This window comes from Ictalurus punctatus, chromosome 23 (assembly GCF_001660625.3).
Source record: "Ictalurus punctatus breed USDA103 chromosome 23, Coco_2.0, whole genome shotgun sequence".
NCBI lineage: Eukaryota > Metazoa > Chordata > Actinopteri > Siluriformes > Ictaluridae > Ictalurus > Ictalurus punctatus.
In genome coordinates this window covers 16068153-16089995 of record NC_030438.2, presented here as the reverse complement: position 1 = coordinate 16089995, position 21843 = coordinate 16068153, and the positions used below count along the sequence as shown (strand labels likewise).

The 21843-nt window shown below is 40.1% G+C and overlaps 1 protein-coding gene across 2 annotated transcripts in view; it reads left to right on the top strand.

The window, feature by feature from the left end:
* The window catches only part of nkd2b (NKD inhibitor of WNT signaling pathway 2b), a 34163-nt gene that overhangs the window by 7742 nt on the left and 4578 nt on the right, over positions 1–21843 (top strand). For both annotated transcript variants that reach the window (XM_053674918.1, XM_017453762.3), the window contains exons 4-5: positions 21021–21081; positions 21494–21603. In XM_053674918.1, the coding sequence (XP_053530893.1) occupies positions 21021–21081; positions 21494–21603 (171 nt within the window). The remainder of the gene's footprint in view (positions 1–21020; positions 21082–21493; positions 21604–21843) is intronic.

The following is a 21843-nucleotide window of genomic DNA, read 5'->3' as shown; positions in this document are numbered from 1 at the left end:
TACTGAGATATCGTCATAGCTTTATATATAGCCGTTTCATTTTTTTCTTTAGAAATTGAATTACAGACTGATTAGAAGCAGCTGATTTGATATTAACATTTTGTTCTTAATCTTCACGTTTTAAAACGTTCAAAATCAGATTTTTGCGTGTTTAAGAGGCTCTCCGTATCAGATCTGCTCAAAGCCAGAGAGAGAAATATGAATGAAACCTCCTCGCAATAATCATAATAAAAAAAGGCTCTACCTTTTAAACAACTCCATGTTTGAGATGTAGCGGTCCATCCAAAGCAAACAGCGGCTCTGCATCGTGCTTTTAACGTCAGCGCATGGAAGACAAGCGTGTGTGTGTGTGTGTGTGTGAAAGAGATTTGTGTGTATAAAGAAAAGAACAAGAAGGAAAAGTGTGTTTATGGATGTCTGCTAATGGCTAAAGTGCTCGGACTCTTTAGCGTGTGAGTGGGTGAGTGTTTATTTTCTGAAGATTTTATTTTCAAAACATTTATTAAGTGCAGAGAGGTCTGTTTTTTTTTTCCCCCCTCTGGGAAGAGTGATGTCATCGCAACACACACACACACACACACACACACACACACACACACACACACACACACACATACACACACACATACCTTGATGATTGAGAACAAGGAAAAAGTTTCGGTAGAAATGTTCAGTATTCACCTTAATACACAGCGACCCTGTTGCAGTAAGGCAGGAGGGATACCATGATTTGAGAATTGGAAACGTTGCCTAGCAGTAAATAAACGCTAATGAAAAGCAATTAACATTGTCTTGTTTGTCTAATCACAGCTGATCTACACTGCCCATAATTCATTTGTGCCGCAAGTAGCTGGAGGGTTAACTTAGATTCTGTCAGCAGTAGGTAAAAAAAACAATACCTGGATTGAAACTATTTAAACTCTTCGAGTCTGCTGGATCCGATCCCGCGTTTGAACTCTCGGCCAAGTGAAACACACACAGACTCCAGGCTTATTACATTCAAGTGCGTAAGGTATGAATCCATTTCAGCCCCCTCCCTCATTACGTACTCTTCCAAGTGAACTTCGCTTTCCCCGCCAATCAAGGAATATATTCTCTTACAGTCGCCATAGTGTTTTGTGGCGTTAAAGAAAGTCTTAGTGAATTCACTCAGGCGTTTGTGACAAAAATAGAAATTCAACAACAAAAAAATCATATGGATTGTAATAGAGCTGTAATGTGCACGTGCTGAATAAGGAATAAAACACAATAGAGTGTGCTGTTTTTGGAAAATAATCAGCCACAGGGTGGTGTGATGCTTTTTATCCATTTATAGTTATATTTAATTTTGTGGAACGTCCATGAAACAAGTTATCACTTACGTTATAGCAGTGGGTTTTTAGGGTTTTTTTTCTCTCTCTCTCTCTCTCTCTCTGTCCTGAAGACTTTGTCTTGGCAGAAAACTTGTCACTATAATGCACCGACACTGGAGACTCCTTCCATAAATGTTCATTAAACATCTTCTTCCAGAAACGGTCACCATATGAACGATCACGTTTTCCTTTGTTAAATAGTAATACGCTTTTGGGGGGAAAAAGGTTTGTTTATTGAGCTGTTACTATAGAAACGATAACGTATTAGTAAGCGCGATATAAACCTACGGTTTAGAAAAATGTAATCCAGTGGTTTGGAAAACATTTTTGTTGCAGTGGTGAAGATAATATCCAGTAATATGAATGAATGAATTCAGTCGAGATTCCAGAAGAGCTCGTAGGCAGGACTCTAGCTGTGACATTAATTCCCGGTCGATTTTAGCACGATTTCGGTTTTGGCTCATGGTCCCGTGTTGATTTTGGTCACGTACACTCTCTGAGATCTCTGATTACTCGAGCTTGGGGGAGCAGTCTGAGGTCAAAGACTGAAAATAACGTCTTGAGATCTGTTTGATCTCGGAAAAACGCATATCCTTTTCTTTGCTCAGGTGCTGGGTAAATACGGGGCAGATACGAATTTCAGCCCCTTAGCATCCTGCTTGAATGTCTAGTGGGTCTAAAGTCACCCTGGATTTGTGTGTGTTTTTTTTTTTTAAATAACTCTTTTACCAGATAAGCTCTCATACTCATTAGTTAGTTGTTCGCATAGGGAATAATGCATATTCAAAGGGCATTCACAGTTTTGTGTGCCTGAGCAAATGCCAAAAACTTCAAAGCCTCAAACCTTTCCCTGACGAAACTCTATACTCTGTCGACTTTCCAGAAAAGCCGTGTGCCCTCCAGAGCGGAGCTGCAGACACCCTAAACCCGACTTCCTGTGAAAACAAACCCTGGAACAAAAATGGGGGCAGGATTAGACAGGTTAGGTTTTGACACAAGGCTGCTTTTTTTTTTTCTGTGTGTTCCAGTAATGGAAATATAAAGATAGATTGATGTTGCAGTTTTTGTTCCACAGATAAAAGCATCACTTTAGAAACGTAGAGTAGTACTGCAAACAGGGAAGAGTGAAGTGTGAAGAATTATATGATATATATTGCGATGTTCAACAGTGGTGGCTTTATTTTGTTTAGAAGGAAATGTCACTCGTAACAAAATTTAGTTTGCCGAACGAGGGGTCCATGAGAGTTCGAGCAGCCCGGTGGACAGAATTATCACTCGTCCTTATTTTTCCGAATCATCAAGGATGGAAATTCAACTAGTCTGATCAACCAGTCGCAAACTTGATCATGTGAATGGCGCACTTATATAGCACTTTTATCCAAAGCGCTTTACACTGTGTCTCATTCACCTGTTCACACACCAGTGGTAGCAGAGCTGCCATGCAAGGCGCCAGCTTGCCATCAGGAGCAACTCGGGGTTCAGTGTTTTGCCCAAGGAGACTTCGCCATGTGGAGTCACGCGGGCCGGGAATCGAACCACCAACCCTTCGATTAGTGGACCACCCGCTCTACCACCTGAGACACAGCCGCCCCGGCTTAGGTCTCGATTCTGATCGGTCAGAAGGTGTTGAATCATTTTCTCTAACAGCAGCTCTGACCGTACTTCCGCCTGAAAGGCAAATCGCGGGTTTTTATCCAATCGCCCCCGTTTTAATAAGTTGTTTCTATAGTAACAACTTACAAAACAACTTGTACAGCACACAATTACAAACATGTGTAATTGTTGATGAGGTTATCTTTTTCATTTGGGATATTTGGAATGAGTCTCCAGTTTCAGCACAGTCAGAGGTTAAAGCTGTAACTGGGAATTTCCTGACAAGTCTTCAGCACGGAGAAGTTTGCGCTTTACACTTTCCCGGTAACACGTAAAGCTGTCATTTTTCCTCTTAATAACTACCAGAGGAAAAAAGAGAGGCTGGTGAAGGAATGACTGTTTTATAGCAGCTTTAACGCAAGTGATAACTTCTTTGAGGATGTTAACATTAACGTAACTATATCTGAATAAAAAATATGTTGTATTTTCTTTAATTAATAACAATTGCTTTGGCGTAAGAGGAATAAAACACTGTTATAGGAAAATAATCATCTTCGGGGTGATAAAAGTAACTCGTTTGCCTCAGGCTATATTGCACCGACCCATCAGTGATCCTTTTATTATAACAGCACATGCCCACATGTTTATACCTTACATATGTTACATTAAAGCTAATATTTTATGCCAAACGCAGTGTTGAGGGAAAAAGACTAGCATTTTTATGGCTGATCACAATTCTTAAATTCCAGGGATGCCTGTTAGTCCACAAAATCACTTGCCATATTATGACGTCATCAATCACAATTATCCTGATGGGAAAATTAAATTATATCAGCATGCACCTCATAGTAAATAACACGTTTCGATGGCCTTTTGTTCCTTTCCAAGATTCTTAATTCAGAATGTTTATTTTGCTGTAAAAACGATCGTTCTTGAATCCAAGCGCTGCATTTTTCTATATCTAACGTTACATATAACATGGAATTTTTTTTTCGAGGTCTAATAGTTTTGCTTCATACTTCCTTTCTTGAACCACTGTTTATTTTGTCAGCATCACAGCACAAGGAAAACCCAAAGCACAAGTTTCCAAACCGCTGCTCCGAGAAGAGCCTCCCTGTCTCGGGCCTCCAGAGCACACACACACACACACACACACAAACACACACACCGACACACACACACACGCACCACATGTGTAGGTATAGCCATTATTCTGCTCGTAAAGCTTCTCGCACACATCTGAGAGTGGTTAGCTGTTGAAACACATGCTGCTTCAAAGCGCTGAGGAAAAGGAGAGACTGGTTTTCCTCCAACATCCAACATTCCTCACAGATTGGGAATGGCTGCAAAAAGGCTGCATTAAAAAAAAAAAATATTCCGACCCGCTCTCGCAAGCACAACACACCTCCTGATGCTCTGGGTCCAGTCTTCATGGTGAGCAAAGGTGTGATCGTATACCTGTATGATTTAAATATTTCTATCAATAATGTTATGATGTACAGGTGTACACTCATTTGCTAATTTATTCGTTTGTAGCTGTACTCATTGGCTGCAGCTACAAAAGTATAGGTCACTTCGTAGGTATATTTGCAAACTGGTGACTTTATAAGTCCCTCAGCGAAATGGAGCACCACAGGAGGGTATCTGGGTATTTGAGAATTTTCCCCAGCACTGTAGTGAAGCTCTTGTAGTAGTGATATTATGCTGTGACAGGCTTGGGACGATCAATGATAGTCCTGATAGGTTCCAGCTATCGCGGTGGCTATCAAGACGTCTGGACAATTGTAAATAGTGGCGTCTGCAGCTCGAAGAGTGACAAAAATCAGCTGTGTCGTATCTCGTGTCCTTTTTGCAGATCGTGTAGTCCTATACAAACCTTAACAGCCTGCTGTTTGTCTTCGAAACAGAGCAACAAAATAGCTTCATGTTAGGTCGTTAATCCTTTACAGGATTAATAAAACAGTCCCACCCACATCTCTAGTTGAGACCAAAGAGTGATGCAGATAAGATTGAGGATCTGTCAGAACCAGAATTCATGTACCTTTCTGCCAGTCTTGGCATTTCTAGGTCTGGTTTTTATTTCCAGGATTTCAGGCGACATAGTGGTAGAGTTCATGTACTAAAATAACACCTTCTGGTTCAGCCCACGCCCACTTACGTATGCATATACAGATATTTAGAGGTTGAAACCGATAGTGGTATTGTGTTACACCCCTACTAGCCATTTTTGTGGTTGCATGAATCCCTATTTCATATTTATGTAAGGTCTCTTTCACAACGTATGGCTCTGACACAGAATCCTGCTTGAAAGTGGAAAGAGGCCATACGAAGGGGTGGCGAAGAAGGCAGCTGAAATAAAACACTGTTCTATGTCATCTTGTTGTCACCTATGGCAACTCTGTTCCTTTCACCTGCTTCCTCCCTTACTTCAAACGCAGATGGGCGTCTGACTTTTTCCTCCACGCACTAACTTACTTACTTACTTCAAATAAACAGACTACAAACACACATAGTCTGTGTGCGATCCGGCAGATATTTAACACAGCCCGACATGCTGGAGAACATGGTGATCTGGGTTTTCTTTGTTTTTTTTTGTTTTTTTTGTTTTTTGTGGAAAATGACCGGAGGGACAGGGGGGTGGATGTTGAGTATCTGCCTGGGATTCTGTGTGCGAAACTTGTGATTTGTAATCAAGACGACTTTTCTGAGGCCGTGGTCCGAAATGAAAAAAAAAAAAAAAAAAAAAAGATGAACAAAACAAAAACTCACACCAGTCTGACCAGTTTCTTCAGACATTTTCCTCAGGATGTACTGATGAAATGATATTGTGGCTGAAAAAGCTTGATCACTGTTGGTAAATTTTCAGAAATAATGTGTGATAATGTGTGAAAAATTCATTGAAATTCTGAAAGGATTGATTATGGTGACAGGAACGTTACAAACGCTGGGGGTGTCGTTGAGAATTTATTTTAAAAAAAAAACCAAACAAAACAACAACAAAAAATCCCCAAACATTATTTAAGTTATAAAACAGTTGTAAATTTGTTGATACATTTCCACTTGTGTTCAGAAATTGTGGACAGAAATGTACTTGGACGACGTACGAGACGAGCCGTTTTTTAAAAGAATGAAAAATTTGCGCTACATCTCTGATGATGAGGCGCAGCGGCAGACGTTTCTGTACTGCTCCATCGCTGCGATTTACATCCTAACGTCTCCTTCATGTTGATACAGGCCTGGCTGATGGTATCAGGCTCAAGAATGTCACTGTATCAGCACATCTGTGTCTTTACCCCTATACTCACACCACATACTCACATGGGGCGAGACCCAATTGTCTCCTCCTGTTTCACCGAAATCATTATCTCTGGCTCTTAAGCTCACATTAGATCCGAACTACACCACGTTCAGGTTCACATCCCTGACTCTCTGCACTCAAAAGCTACGTTTGTGCTTGAAGTGCTTGAATTTGCCTCTGTCTGACTAAAGAAATGGAAATGAGCTATCTTTGTTGAGAAATGCATTTGACATTCAGTATTATTAATCTGTTTATTAATGGTGTAACGATGCATCGCAGTGCAAAAATGTGATGATGTGCATCGTGGGAACGTACGATTCACATTGTGGAAATCAGCATTCTCGTAATTATGCATCATCTAATGAAATTGTACTGTTTGGACACCTGAGGTTGCAATCTGTAACTACAGAGTTAAAATATATAGAGAGCGTGACGGTCACATGATCGTGTTTTTTTTTTGTTTTTTTTTTGTGGAGAGTCTGCGCCATGACCGGGAATCATCTGGTGCCTGATAGATCTGGATCAGAAGGCATTATCGGACATATTGTTATGTAAAGTTTGTAATGGCGGAGGTTAAGGACTGATACAAGTACAGATAAGTGCTTTATTAGACGAGAGACAGGCAGACAAATCCAAATTGTGAATCAATAATGTGGTAAATAACAGGCTAAAGATCGGCAAACGATCGGCATAAAGTGGGCTGAACAAGAATCAAACAACGAGGTCGAGAACAGGATCAAAACTATGAGACATGAAATGCAATACTTCACGCTAATCAATGAGACACGAGTGGTTTAAATACTAAACGTAATCAGGGGTGAAATACAAAACAGCTGAGACTAATGACTAATGACGGGAAACAACCAGTGACGATACAGGGGCGGAGACAGGACAGAAATCATAACAAATGCACATGTCAAAAGTAAACAAAGTCAATGTCACTGAAACCGAGAAGCGTGTGCTCGCGCTTCGAGATCCAGAGCGCGCTGCGTGCTACGGCACTAGTGCGAGGGGAAATCATGACACATATAGTTACATAGGGTTGCACAACCATGTTATAACTTTCCGAACGACACCGGCCCTGCGCCGCTGCGATCTACAGTGCTTGAGAAAGTTAGTTTGCGTTGTTTTATTCGCTTATGGAGTTCTATTTTCTTTCTAGTCAGAGACTTTTTATATTCAATCAAATTTTCGGGAGAATGTATTTATTTCTTTTTAATCTGTGGTGAACTTGTAACACATTTTGTTCCTGCATAAAACCTCTGGTCACAGCAATTTCTGATTTGTTTAGTTTCATGCGTGGTGGTTGGGGGTTTGAACCCTGTGTGCGCGGCGCGTGCGTGTTCTCCCTGCGCTTCAGGGGTTTCCTCCGGGTACTCCGGGTTCCTCCTCCAGTCCTTGCTGTGTTTGGCATTTCCATGTTGTCTGTAGCGTGTGAATGTGTGTGCGATTGTGGCCTCATAAAACCAGTATCATGCATCGAGTCGTGAGTTAATACTTACCGTTAATTACCGAGTGTTTTAAAACGCCTCATGATTTGGTGCACCGGTGTTCCCTGAAATATCTCTGTCTTAATATGTCGATAATATTGCATTAACAAGCAAATTAAGGCAGAAGACAGACCTATTGCCAGTTTCTGCATGTATTAAGTGAACGGCACTGGAACGTGTGCCCGATAACCTCCAAAATATGAAACGTGAATCACGAAAACGAGTGGTTGAATGTTTATGGAATAGTTCATCAACCAGCACATGAACTGAATGGATTTTTTTTTTTAATGGATCCAAACAGGTCACAGCAAGGTCAGATGTCTGAAAGAGTTTTTCTTCAATAGCTTACTTCCTGTTTGAAGTATATATCATGGGTATTTCAAGAGTCATACAAGAAGAGCTAGACTTGTTGGTTGGGAAGGCATCCCCGTGTTGAAATTGTTTAGCTGTACGTGAACTCCTTGTTCTTACTCCATTTGCCAAGTGTGAGTAGATGTGCATCATTGACTCTGCGGTTCATACACTCCATGCTTTGCTGTACTTCTGACTTTAACTGCACTCGCTCTGTGTGCATTCGGCAGGCACAGGCAGATTGAAGGAGGATCTTTGATCTCGCCTCCTCGCCACGGATGAATTACACTACAGAAAACCTGTTTCTCGGGTCAGCGCTGAGATGTTTGCAAAGTGGAAGAGCAAACATGCAGCATTATGATTCGCAGGCGGGTTTCCTCTGAGTGTGAAGAATTAGTTGTATTTGTATTGTATCGCATACAAGGACTGTTACACAATATCAGTCTTTTTCTTTTTTTTTTTTAAAGAAACTTTAACAGTTAACTCTATGCCCCTGTAAACACTGGAAAATAACCCAGAGGTAGAAAATGTGTGTGAATTCTGGTCTCAGCTACATAACTCTGGTTCATAATTAGAGATGCATGAGATTATTTTTTAACTCTCGCTCACACTATTATTATTATTATTATTATTATTATTCATGTTTGTGTCTATTTTTTAAGAATGTACCCGGTTCTAGTGACTATAAACAAACCAGTAGTCTAATTTAAACCACCGTATGTATACATTTAAAGTGCCTTAATTAAAGGATCTGTGCCTTCCGATACCTTCCTTTCATTCCCTCTCACGTTTATCTCGGAGAAAAATATTCACGCTACGCCCAAGTTGGTGCACAGAGCTGAGTCTGATACAGTTCAGTTATACCGAGCGTGTTCAGCATGGATGTGCTTGGCGTCGTTTAGTCGGACAGCTTGTTTCCCACGCGTCTGCACGTCCAGCCTACAGAGACGGCTGTGCAGTGCATATCTGTTCACCTGGTGATGACCTCTGACCCACGTGAGGAACTTCACAGCTCTCACACATTGCAACTTTTGGACCACTTCAAAGTCCAAATAGGACTGAACAACACACACTGACTGAGGACAGAGATGGAGGAGGGGTGGGAAAGCAGCTGTTTTAACATGGACGGAGGAACTGTACGTGTGTATGAGAGAGAAAGTTAAGGAGTTTGAAACTCAACACCGAAATGCTACCTGAACTGGAACCGTCGAGGTCAAGAGGTGTGATGTATCTCGTAGTCCAAGTGATTGATGGCTATAATGATTTCTGTGCTATGCATAGACACACAGACTACGTGTACATGGACAGCAGTAATCTAATTATTGAGCTTATTCTGATTAAGGTGTTTACATGAGTTGCTTTTAGAAGATTCCTTTCATGGTCCCGTTTTTACATGTTATAGAACGTAGATGGATTAACGGCACACGTCATTACGTCCCCACGCCACACCGTCCGACGTTCCCTCCAGAATTTAATATATTAACATATAGTTGGTCTTCGTTATGGGACTGTATACAGTTTTGTGCGTTTCATTTTTAATCTTACAAAAGCTTCAAGTGCAGTTAATTATTTGTCATGCTGTACGTGCTAATAGACGACTGCTTGAAGCCGTGGGCTGCGTCCCAAACCCCATACTTACCTACCCTATAATAGCTGAGATACATTTATTTCACCTACTTTATACGTGTATTTCACCAATTATATAGTAGGTAAGTACGCGGTTTCAGATGCAGCCGTGCTCTCTTGTTTGCAATAAACGGTTGAGCACTGCCACGTGTGTACGTGTCCTGTTGCAAAATGCGGTGAAAACTCCCACACGACGTTAATAGTGTGATTAAGGTGTGTACATGTCTGTAATACACGTCGATAATGCGACTAAAACAGGAATACTCCACACGTCTTAATTCGATACGTGTTTACTTCAAGTATCAGTTTAGCCGGATCAAGGTAATAAAATATTGCTGTTTACGTGGTAGTTTCTTAATCAGAGTATCGTCTTAATCGGGTTAATATTGGATTACAGTTGCCCATGTAAACGTACTGATAGAGATGATTTGACTTTAGATTAGAAAATATGTTCTTAATGTTCAACCCTAGAAAAATCCTAAATGTTAGGAAAATCCCACATTATTACATGACGGGTTCACTCAACATCAGCTGAAATTTCACAATACTTTTCTGTAATTCCCTGAACCAGTTCCATACTGAAATATAAGCAGTGCCACTCCAAATGACAAATGCTGGAACTCCTATTTAGCGTTCTTACTACAATGCTAGTCAGCTTTAAAAGCACTACAAAGTTCTTTCTTCGTTAATTCTTTCACCTTTAGTAAGCACTTTATTCTGGTCAGGGTCACGGTGAACCTGGAGCCTATTAGCAGATCACTGTGTATGAGGCAGGAATACACCCTGAATGGGACGCCAGTCCATGACAGGGCACTGCACACACACCTTCACACCCATGGGTAATTTAGAGTAGCCAGTTACTCTAATAACATGTTTTGGAGATGAGGGAGGATACTGAAGAACCCAGAGGAAAACCACATGGACACAGTGAGCACAGAGCCCAGGATCAAACCAGGAACTCTGGAGCTGTGAGGCGGCAACAGTACCCTTTGTACCAACATGGCACCAGCAATAGAAAGTCGTATAATTTCTTGCAAGACTTTTTTTCATAGCTAAGTGTTCTGTTCTCGGTGTCTAAAAGACCTCACTGTTATGACCTGTATAGGTAGGTTGTAATGTAACAAGGGTGACTCCTCCTAACCTCTTGTATTCAACCACTAGACCCAAAACATGAGCCTCAAACAAAAGTAATATTTGACATGAACCATACCTTTTGAGTACAATCAATCTATTACCCATAATTCACTGCAGGCTTATGAGAAGTGGCAGCAGATTTGTGATTTGTGGCATTAAAAAAAAAGTATAAAGTTAGCTACATCATTCATCAGCAGTACTAGAGGTCTTGTGTTTAGCATCACAGGTTTGCCATTTTGTTTTAATATACTGTAAAGTATATCATAATCACAATGAGAAATGTAAGCAATATAATGCCATGCTATTTCCATGAACATCATACAGTCACTCCACTGAGTAAAAGGTATCGTAGACGGGTTGCCCGCCTCTGATAAACACACAGAGCTCTGAGACATAAACACACTTTTCAAAGCTCTGCATGCTGTATACACTTCTATTGTTTGTAATGATACAAAATCTCCAGCGTTTTGGCTTTGAGCGAGTTGGAATAGACATGTTTGGAAAATTTGATTTGTGTTCTGAGAGATTGGTAACCATTATGGTTTAGAATTGAAACCTTTTTATAAATAAAGTGCAAGAACTGTAAAGGATAACGGAGAAAAAATGTACACGCAAAGCTTATTATGATCTATTGTATGAAAAGTACAATAGAAAGAGCTACATCAGGATTGCCATCTGCAGTTTAGCCATAGCATTTATGACTTTTGCTACAGCTGGAAGCTACACTTTTGAGAAAGGACGTGGAAAGTAAGCTTTTCAGAAAGGACACCTGAAAACTACACTTTTTTGAATCAACCCCTGAAAACGACACTTTTGGGAAACAACCCCAGAAAACTACACGTTTCTGAAATGACACCTGAACACTACACTTTTCTGAATCAACCCCTGAAAGCTACACTTTTCTGAATCAACCCATGAAAACTACACGTTTCTGAATCAACCCCTGAAAACGACACTTTTCTGAAATGACACCTGAAAACGACACTTTTCTGAAATGACACCTGAAAACGACACTTTTCTGAAATGACACATGAAAACTACACTTTTCTGAATCAACCCCTGAAAGCTACACTTTTCTGAGACGACACCTGAAAACTAAACGTTTCTGAGACGGCATCTGAAAACTACACTTTTCTGAACTGGTACATGAAAACTACATGTTTCTGAAATGACACCTGAAAACTACATGTTTCTGAATCAATCCCAGAAAACTACACTTTTCTGAATCAACACCTGAAAACTACACGTTTCTGAATCAACTACTGAAAACGACACTTTTCTGAAATGACACCTGAAAACTACACTTTTCTGAGACGACACCTGAAAACTACACGTTTCTGAATCAACCCCTGAAAACTACACTTTTGAGACGACACCTGAAAACTACACGTTTCTGAATCAACCCCTGAAAACTGCACTTTGGAATAAGTTTCAGATTTGATACAAACCTAACAACTAAAAGTCAGTGGTCGTGAGCTGATGTGTGTTTAAATGCCCTGCATGAGGAGTTTTTGAGTTCTTCAGCACTCATGTTTAAAGGTGGTCCTTTAAAATGGTTTGCAGAGTTGCTCATGCTTCAGAGAACAGTATGGTACATTTATTTTTGGAGTGTGTAAGGAAAAGGGGCTAAAGGGCTCTGTAAAGGGGCCCCTAACATCTGGGAGAGATTTTCATTCAGGCAGAAGTTGGAGCTGCACTCAGTCGCTCTCAATATGATGCAGACAGGAACTACGGCCCAAATGCAGAAAACACAAAGCTCTCGGCTTGCCTCGTCTCCTTCTCACCGGATTATTACACAAGCACTCAGGTTAAGACACAAGCGAGTACGCTGCGGCAATTTGATATATGAACAAAGCTGACAATGACGTGTGTGTGTGTGTGTGTGTGTGTGTGTGTGTGTGTGTGTGTGTGTGTGTGTGTGTGTCCAGCCGTGAACAGATGACGCCCTGATTTAGGGCTTAGCTTAACTTCAAAAGGCAGGACCGAGTCTCCGTCTCCTCTGCGACCCCCGCTCTCTGCGCAGCTGTTGTTTCAGTGTGACCAAAGAGCTTCCTGAGTGCTTCATGTGCTGCCAAGACAAAGTTCTGCCTTACTTTTGACCTCAGGGTGAAAAATCAACGCTGTGTGTGCAAACAGCACTGTCGTCTTTTATTTATCGCTATTAGACTGACTTAATTTAGAATAGGGCGTGAAGAAGTATAAACACTGATATTAATATCGATCTAAAGGAGACCAAATACATGTAGTAGCAAATTCTTATATAGTCAAAAAAAGATCTGCCATGGGACAGGGGTGTTCTTTAATAAATAAAAAGATGCTAATTGTTAATAAATTGCTGTGGTATAAGAGGAATAACCAGCGTTCCACCTCAGCGTTGGTTATTTTCCTACAACAGCATGCCACCCGTGTATTATATAGATATTGTGATTAATAATTACGCTTTTCTGAGATATTTTGAAATGAAAAAATGTATTTTAAACTGCCTGGAAGCTGCTGATGCGATGTTAATTAATTTTCCTAATCTTTAAAACTGTCAAACTTTTTTTTTTTATTAAATTGCAACACTACGGTATTGCTGCCAATTTGTTCACCATGATGTCATGTAGAAATCTCTTTCAGAATCATGATGTGAAAATTTCGTCATATCGCCCAGTCCTGTCAATAATTCAATGAAACACTCATAATTAATCAACCAGTATAACAGTCTGGTGCTGTAATTTATATCGATATACTGTGTATGAATGTCAAGCGTATATTATCCTTCAGAATGCTAACATAACAGTTTTTCGAAGTATCCTGCTGCTTATTTTTTGGACCAATTCATTTAAATGTGATAAATGGTGAACGTCTGAAGGTTAATAATAGATTCAGAGGCAGTGGTTACTTTAATTTGGTGTAATTGTGTGACCGTGATTGTTTTTTTTTTTTTTTTTTTTCATGTTCTAGCTTTTTCCCCCCTCAGTCTCTAAAACCACACCCTTCTTCTTGTCTTCAGCTCAGACACATCTGGTTTTGAGTCAGGACCGAGTTTCCTTCACCGCGTCTCCTGTTACAGGTCACTGGATCACGGGATTTCTTTGTGTTTTCTTTTCATCATTCTGGGCTCCCTTCGGCGTCCAGCAAGAGCTTTGACTTCCTTTCTTCACCAAGTCATTCTATAGTTCTGTTCAGTTCTGTTTAGTTAACGAAAAGTAACTACCGTCATAGTCGATTATTGGTTCTAGCTCAACATCGAGGGTCTGGGCAAACTTCGAAATAGTTCAATTACTTTCTATTTGAACTGAATCTACAAGACACTTACTTCATCTCTGATATTAAACTGCTCAAACAGCAGTATGGTTGTGCACACGCTCACATATGGATGTGCGTGAATTTTCCTCATCCTGCAAAAATCCGAGATGTGAGCCAGGTTGAAAATAACAGGGATATCAGCAAACTTCCTGCTGTATTTCATTAGGTGTAGATATGAAAAACATGTTTAGAGTGAGTCATAAAAGGGAGAGCGAGGAGAATATACCTGTAAGATGTTTTGTGTGTGTGTGTGTGTGCTGTAATGCTTTTACTAGGAGATACGAGGTGCTTTATTGGTGCTGTTAATTACGTCAACCACACGAAGCTGCATGCTGAGCCATTAGAGTCGTCGACTCCAGCTAGAATTCCTCAACCTGGAATTAAGTCTGAAAGTGTAGTGTAGTAGTGGGTGGTATGGCCCGGAAAAAAAAAAGAAAAGAAAAAAAGATCACAATATCGTTACAGTACTGTGCAAAAGTCTTAGTAATAAAGTAATAATGCAGTAATAAATGAAACAAAGTCAATATTTGGCGTGATGACCCTTTGCTTTAAAAAATTAATTAGTAGTAGTAACCTCAGGTACAATTTGTGCAGTTTTATAAGGAAATTAGCTTGTATGTTTACTGCACCAGCCACGGTTCTTCTGGAGACTTCTGGAGTTCTTCTGAAAACCCAGCAGCCTTCATTATGTTTTTTGTCTGAAAAGTGTCTCGTACATGATTTCTTTACCGACGTACAACAAATTTTCTGTAACGTTTAATTTTGTGCTGGAAAACGAAACGTTTTTGTACCGACTCCATAATGTCAAAGTCCTAAAGTAAAAATCTATAACAAAGTTGTTACTAAAAAAAAAAAAAAAATCGGGTGCCTAAGACTTTTGCACAGTACCGTATATGTAAGGGCATGCTGTTATAGGAAACAAATCAGTGATGCGGTGGTGCGACGGATCCCAGCGCAGAGTGGAGTTACTGTCACCACCCTGAAGATTTACCATAACAGCAGGTCCCAAAGTGTTTTAGCCCTCTTATAGTAGGACAAAAATATCATATCGCGATACTTGAGGACATTTCTACGATACACGATGTGTAGCATGACATTTAATTTAGCTAACAAACTATCTGCAAAACAGTAGTAAAATAAACAAAAAAAAAATGTGAAACTGTGCTTTTGCGATACTTTGCTTCAATGCCTACAAAGACAATTAAGATTAAGTAAAAAAAAAAAAAAACATGAAATCAATGGCATCCATTCATCCATCCATTTTCCGTACTGCTTATCCTACACAGGCAAGCATGCTAACCGCTAAGCCACTGTAACCCCCCCCCTCCCCCCAGCGTCCATTCAGTACCATTTAATTTGTAATTATTAAAAAACTTTTTTTTTTTTAAAAAAAACAACATTTCTATACCAGCAATATCACGAAATCCTTATTATATCAATATATTGCCCAGCCCTCTCTTATACCTCAGCAGTTTGTTTAACATTTTAAAAATATATTAAAGACAACACATCGTAGTATTTATCTGTGTAATGTTGTGGAAAGTCCATGAAGCAAATTAGTTCTTGTTATTCTTTACATTATAGCAGCTATAATCAGTATAAAGTCGTTTCCCTCAACCAGCCTCTCTTTTTTTCTCTTTCCAAGCTCGTCATGTTCAATCTTTTGCAAAAGACTATGTACTATAGTGTTCTATAGTCATGTACTGTAGTGTAGTACATCTTTCAGCGGTGGCTCAGTGGTTAAGACCGGTGTCTATTTAGATCACGAATATGGATTTTTCACTTTGGTTTCTGAGTATTTTTAGAGAAAATACCTCAGTAGATAGACCCATGCATCTCTTACAGTTTTTGTATCACTGATATCGCTTTTCCCATCATTCCTCTTTTACACACTTTGTTGCATGCTATAGGCTGCTGTATATACTGTGAAGAAATTAATTATGCCATTCAAGCATACTTATACTACAGCATTGTTAAATTCTGCATTCTGATTGGACAAAAGGTGTTGATTAATTTTCTATCACAGCAACTGAACAGCAACTTTCTCTAAGGACATGTTTGTTTAACATTTATGGAAGGAGTCTCCAGTGTCAGTGCTTTGTAACAGTCTTTCTTGGTACCAGACAAGCTCGTATTTCTAGTTCCTGTAACATAACTGATAACTAACAGCTATCTAAGTGTTTTCGCAGCATTATTTATAACTAAGCTTTTTTTTGTTGTTGTTGTTTAAACGGCACGACGTTCCTTAATAAATAATAAAAACTTTAGCATTGTTATGATGTAATAGAACTCAAACAATTCTGGATGTGCTTTCATTGGAAAACAAGTCAACTTCAGGGTGGAAACAGTAACTCCACTTGAGACTGCATCACACTGAAATATTATTGATGGTTTTCTTAAAACATCACACTCCATCATGTGTTAACTGGGAAAGAGAAAAGAGTGTGCGTAGGGGGAAAACATTCCTCTCGTCTCAGCGTAAAATAATCGCTCAGAAGAAGAAGAAAATACGAAGACTATTGCGTTTCATGTCACGTTTCAATAATAAACTGAAGAAGAATTTGTTGCTTGGACTCCAGATGGCTTCTCTAACATCCATCGTTTCTCGTAAACACACAGTGTCGCATATGTCGGTTTGTTTGTTGTGTGTGGTTTTGTTAATGTTGCTCATTTTGTTGCTGGGTCTGTTGTTTAGTTAAACCAGAAGCTTTCATGGTTATTAGCTGCAGATCTGTACTGGAATTAGGGTTTGTTTTTCTCTGCCCTTAATAAAACATATGGACAGCACATTGTTGATGGGGTTTCTGGTCGAAGCGCCACATTTCTGCTCAGATGTGTGTGTGTTAAAAGAACAACCTGAATCAGTTATATGATGTACCACGTTCGACCACAGCGCTATTGAATACTCGGATCTGATTGGTTGGAAAGTGTTGATTCATTTTTAGCCGCTCTGACAGTAGTGCAGGTTTATATTAATGCACTCATTCAAATAGTACCAGGGACTCGTGTGGTGGATTTAAAAAACAAAACAAAACGTACAGCCTCGTCGTGTCGTGCTGTTGCAATGTTGTTGCATAGTATGCGCTGTGGGATACGGTATTGGGATTGACCCGCAAGGGGAGAAGTAGAATTAGTGGATAATAAAGAGATGGAGTTAAACACGGTCGAAGGTTTTCTGACGAATAGTTTATTTCTTTTACAAGTGTAGTATGCCACAAGCCTGTAAACCTTTGAAAGAAATACCAGTAGGCTGCTAACCTAAATAATATGTTAAAAATCGAAATATTAAATCTAATATAAAAACCACAGCTGGGTGACATGCCTTTTTTTCCCACAAAGCCGACATACGGCTTCGTCCAAATGTATTGCTTCAGCTCTCTCATTAAGCACGTATCCAAGATGTTCCCAGATCGCCGAGGTAACGTTTGGTTTCCCAACAAGATCCATCGCAGCATCAGAACCTGAAGTGAAAACGCAGAACTCGTCTGACTGGATTTTGCCACGCTCAAACAAACCCGCGTCAAACTAACAGACAGCACCATATAAGGCATTTGATTATGATTAAGTCATTTTGTGTATTAACATAAATTCTCCTGCTATATGGTAAGCTATAAATACAAATTAATATGGCAACTGTTATTATTATTACACTTGTATACAGAACATTTGTACTCGTCGTAGTGCCCACTCAAGCAGAAACATTAACGTGGCGTGTGATGCGACACTACTGCAGGTGGCACTCCACCACTGCTGTGGTGCGGTTGTCATGTCCACCGTCACAGCTCTACTTACCTACTTACAGGAAGAGACTCTTGACAGTGTCTTATCCATATATAAACAAACAGAATACATATGGGGCGGCTGTGAGTCAGGTAGAGCGGGTTGTCCACTAATCGTAGGGTTGGTGGTTTGATTCCCGGCCCACGTGACTCCACATGCAGAAGTGTCTTTGGGCAAGACACTGAACCCCGAGTTGCTCCCGAAGGCAGGCTAGCGCCTTGCATGGTGTGTGAGTCAATGTGTGAATGAGTCACAGTGTAAAGTGCTTTGTAAAAACGCTATATAAGTGCAGACCGTTTATCATAAATGCATTAGGTGGTCCTTCAAGTGTTGGTATTCTGCACTTTTTACAAATGTGTTTTTTAAAGAAAACCATCTTTTCGTTCTCCCTTTTCTTTCTCTTGCACTTTTTCTCTGTCTCTATTTTCTTGTCTTTTTGCTTTGCCGTGATATTTTTCCTCCTCTAAATTTGGTCCTTTGACTCCCTCTCAGTCCCGAATGTCCTGTTCTCCTCACTCACTACCCCACCGATGACCTGTGACCCTTGATCTCTGAACTCTGCCAGCTCCCCTGTAGAGTCGTTCCTCAGACGTGCTTTCTTCACGATCTCTCCATCAGCCCGAGCATCGCTTTTTCCCAATCAACATGGCCGATATTTCACTTTACTCTTCATAAAGTTGATCAGTCTTTTATAAAGATTCACAGAAAGGAAGTGAAGCTTCTCTATCTTCAGCTTTATAGAGCACGGAGTATCGGACTCTGTGATCTCTCAAAAACACATTCAGTCAAGATTTCTGTGTAAACATGAGTTCAGATGTGTGTGTGTGTGTGTGTGTGTGTGTGTGTGTGTGTGTGTGTGTGTGTGTGTGTTCTTTGGATTTACAGCAGTCTGCTTTGTTTCTTGTAACGCCGAACAGGTCGGGATTTGTGAATCGATGTGTGTGGTTTTGCATTTTTGTGGTGCAGGTTTTCTGATGAGCTTCACGACAGACGATCTCCGTTTCTCTGGTTTCTGCCGTCTTTCCCTGTGGAGCTCCTAACTTTTTTAATCGCTTCCATCTCACAGTCAAGAATTTTCCACTGATTTAACCGCCATTTACACAGTCATTCAGCAATACACTCACATACACACAGCATAAAAGTTAACAATGGAAATGATGTCCTTATCGTGCCCTTTGTGATTGTTTTGACCGAAAACATTAACGATCACTGAAAGTATCTTGTGTGTGGCTACGTCTCAGATTACGTACTAACTCTATGTACTTACCTGTGGTTAGTGTTTAGTGTAGTAATATGTCAAATCGAGCTCTAACATTTTTTAAATTATTATTAAAGGGAAATGATACCACAGGTATAGAGCAGAGCACAATTTATTACTTAAAGGTTCTAGTACATCATCTGGGTGGTATTAGTACACCACAACTGGTGGAGTCATGCCACCACACAACCCCACCAACCTCCAAATTAAAATTGCTCTCACCCATCAATTTATTATAAACACTATACATGTACTGGGTAGGACCACCCCCCTCCACAATTTTGCTCTAAGAACAGCTTCAGTTCATAGCATGGTTTTCACAAGGTGTTGTAAATTTTCTGATGTTCTGAGACGCTTTTCTGCTCACTACGGTTGTAAAGAGTAGATATATTTTTGTTACTCTAAACTTCCTGTCTGGTTAAACCAGTCCGGCAACCATTCAGCAGAAACAGTCATGTGATGGTCAAAGTCACTGAGGTCACATTTTTCACGTCACTTGTTCTGATGTGTGCTGTGAACATTAACTGAAGCCCTTGACCTGTATCTGCACGATTTCATGCACCGCACTGCTGCCACATGATTGGCTGATTGCATGAATGTGCAGCTGTTCCTAATAAAGCGGCCGGAGAGTGTAAATGCTTAATATAAAGTAAGACTTGAATTACATGCATTCTATCAGATCCGTCTTTTTGTGTCAGGCGACAGGTGCATGGGTTTAATTCACTTAAGTTTTATAAAGTATAGCACTTTTAACACTTTACAGAATTCAGGTAGATCTCTAATGCTCGAGCGAACCAGTGGAGACAGCGGTGAGGAAAAACTCCATGACCCTGCGTTTACACTTGACAGATTTTCTCAAGTTTATAACACACTAAAGTGACAAATCCAAACAAATGGCTTGAATGATTTCATTTACCAATCCTTTGATTTCTTCAGTTTCCCACTCTCAACTTTAAGTCCTACCTACAATTAGTTCCCATTTACTCTTTGACACGAGAACGAAAAAACTTATTATCGTAGTTTTATCATTTGCTGCGTCTCAATACGCCTACTTATACCATGCACTAAGAGTATGTACTCTTTTTGTGAAGATAAAGAACATACATTTGAGTGTGTAGCAAAAGAGTATGCAAGTACTGGGACACACTGACACGTCATGTAATGGAAGAGAACGATGTTGCTTAGTTACGCAGTTACACCGACTCCTCCTCTGTCACGCAAGGAGTTGTGGGTAATATTAGCTGAAAAAGTGTTTACGGATCCACAGTTCGAAAATCTTCCAGAAATAGTAGACCATCCGGGTACCTTTGGGATACTCGTTTCAACACCAATTCAAATCTCAGATATTAATTAGGAAGGACAGTAGGCGTATTGAGACGCAGCAATTATAAAAAGATTAACACTTATAGATATTGTTGGCGCCTCTGGTGAGTGTAGTTAGCTTTAGTACTGTTTGCTTTCTTTGCTAACCTGCCAACTAAGCCAGTACAGAGGCTAGCATGTAACATGTAAATCAAACAACCAATTTGTGTGCAACCAATAGGGACGCTCCGATCGATCGAATGCGGATTCTTGGCTTTCGAGTATGTAGATATGACTACTTGTATAAAATTCACCCAGAGATCTGTGTTCCCACAGCCCTGATAATATTTTAGAAATAGAAATGTGTTCAGGTAATTGTAATATGGTATCTTTTGCCATAATGTCCACCCCTACAGGAGAGATATGAACACACACACACACAATAAGAACACAATAAGCTGACAGATGTGTAGTATCATCTCTGCATCACTAACATCTCTCTCTCTCTCTCTCTCTCTCTCTCTCTCTCTCTCTCTCTCTCTCAGGACTTAGTCAGCAGTGAGTTTAAGGATGGACAGTTTGGAGACCACCACTGCCCCCTAGAGGGTATGTACACACATACACACTGCACTTCACTCACTTGATTCCTCCGCAGACTAGTTATGTTTCCATCCAAGTGTTATTACGTGAAAAATTTTATATAGCAAAAAAAAGAGAGGTAAAGACGTGATTTTTTCACCCATGTCGATTATAGGCATTGTGATATAATCGAGAAATCAAACACGTTTGATATTAGCGTGTTTTTTTTTTTTTTGGCAATAAGGCAAATTTATTGTTGAAATCTAATTTGGTACACTCCAATAACAGCATTGATCATAATATTGATATTATATTGTTTTATTGCCCAGACCTTATTCACATCTCATTTCATCTAATTATTTATAACAGTCTAATTTTAGTAATTGTTTAAAAGTGTGGTATGTGGTGTTTGCGTGTGTGTGTGTGTGTGTGTGTGTAGTGGTCCTGCCTCCTGAGAAGGCGGAGGGCTGTGAAAGCTTCGTGCAGTTTGTGAACGGTGAGGAAGGAGAGAGAGAGAGCAATAAAGCAAAGAAACGCATCAGTCTGAATGTAAGAACGAACACACACACACACACACACTCACACACGCTCGCACGCACACGGAATGGCTGAAAGTTGCACATGATTGTAAAGGAGCGTAGTAATAAATTATATACTACGGTTTACATCAAAGTAGCAAGTATACGCTCAGTGACAGGAGATATAATTTCACTGTCCTGTTTTGAATCATACCGAACCCTGTTTTCTCTGTCTGGCCTTTCCCCCTTTCCTCCTACATGCCGTGTCCTG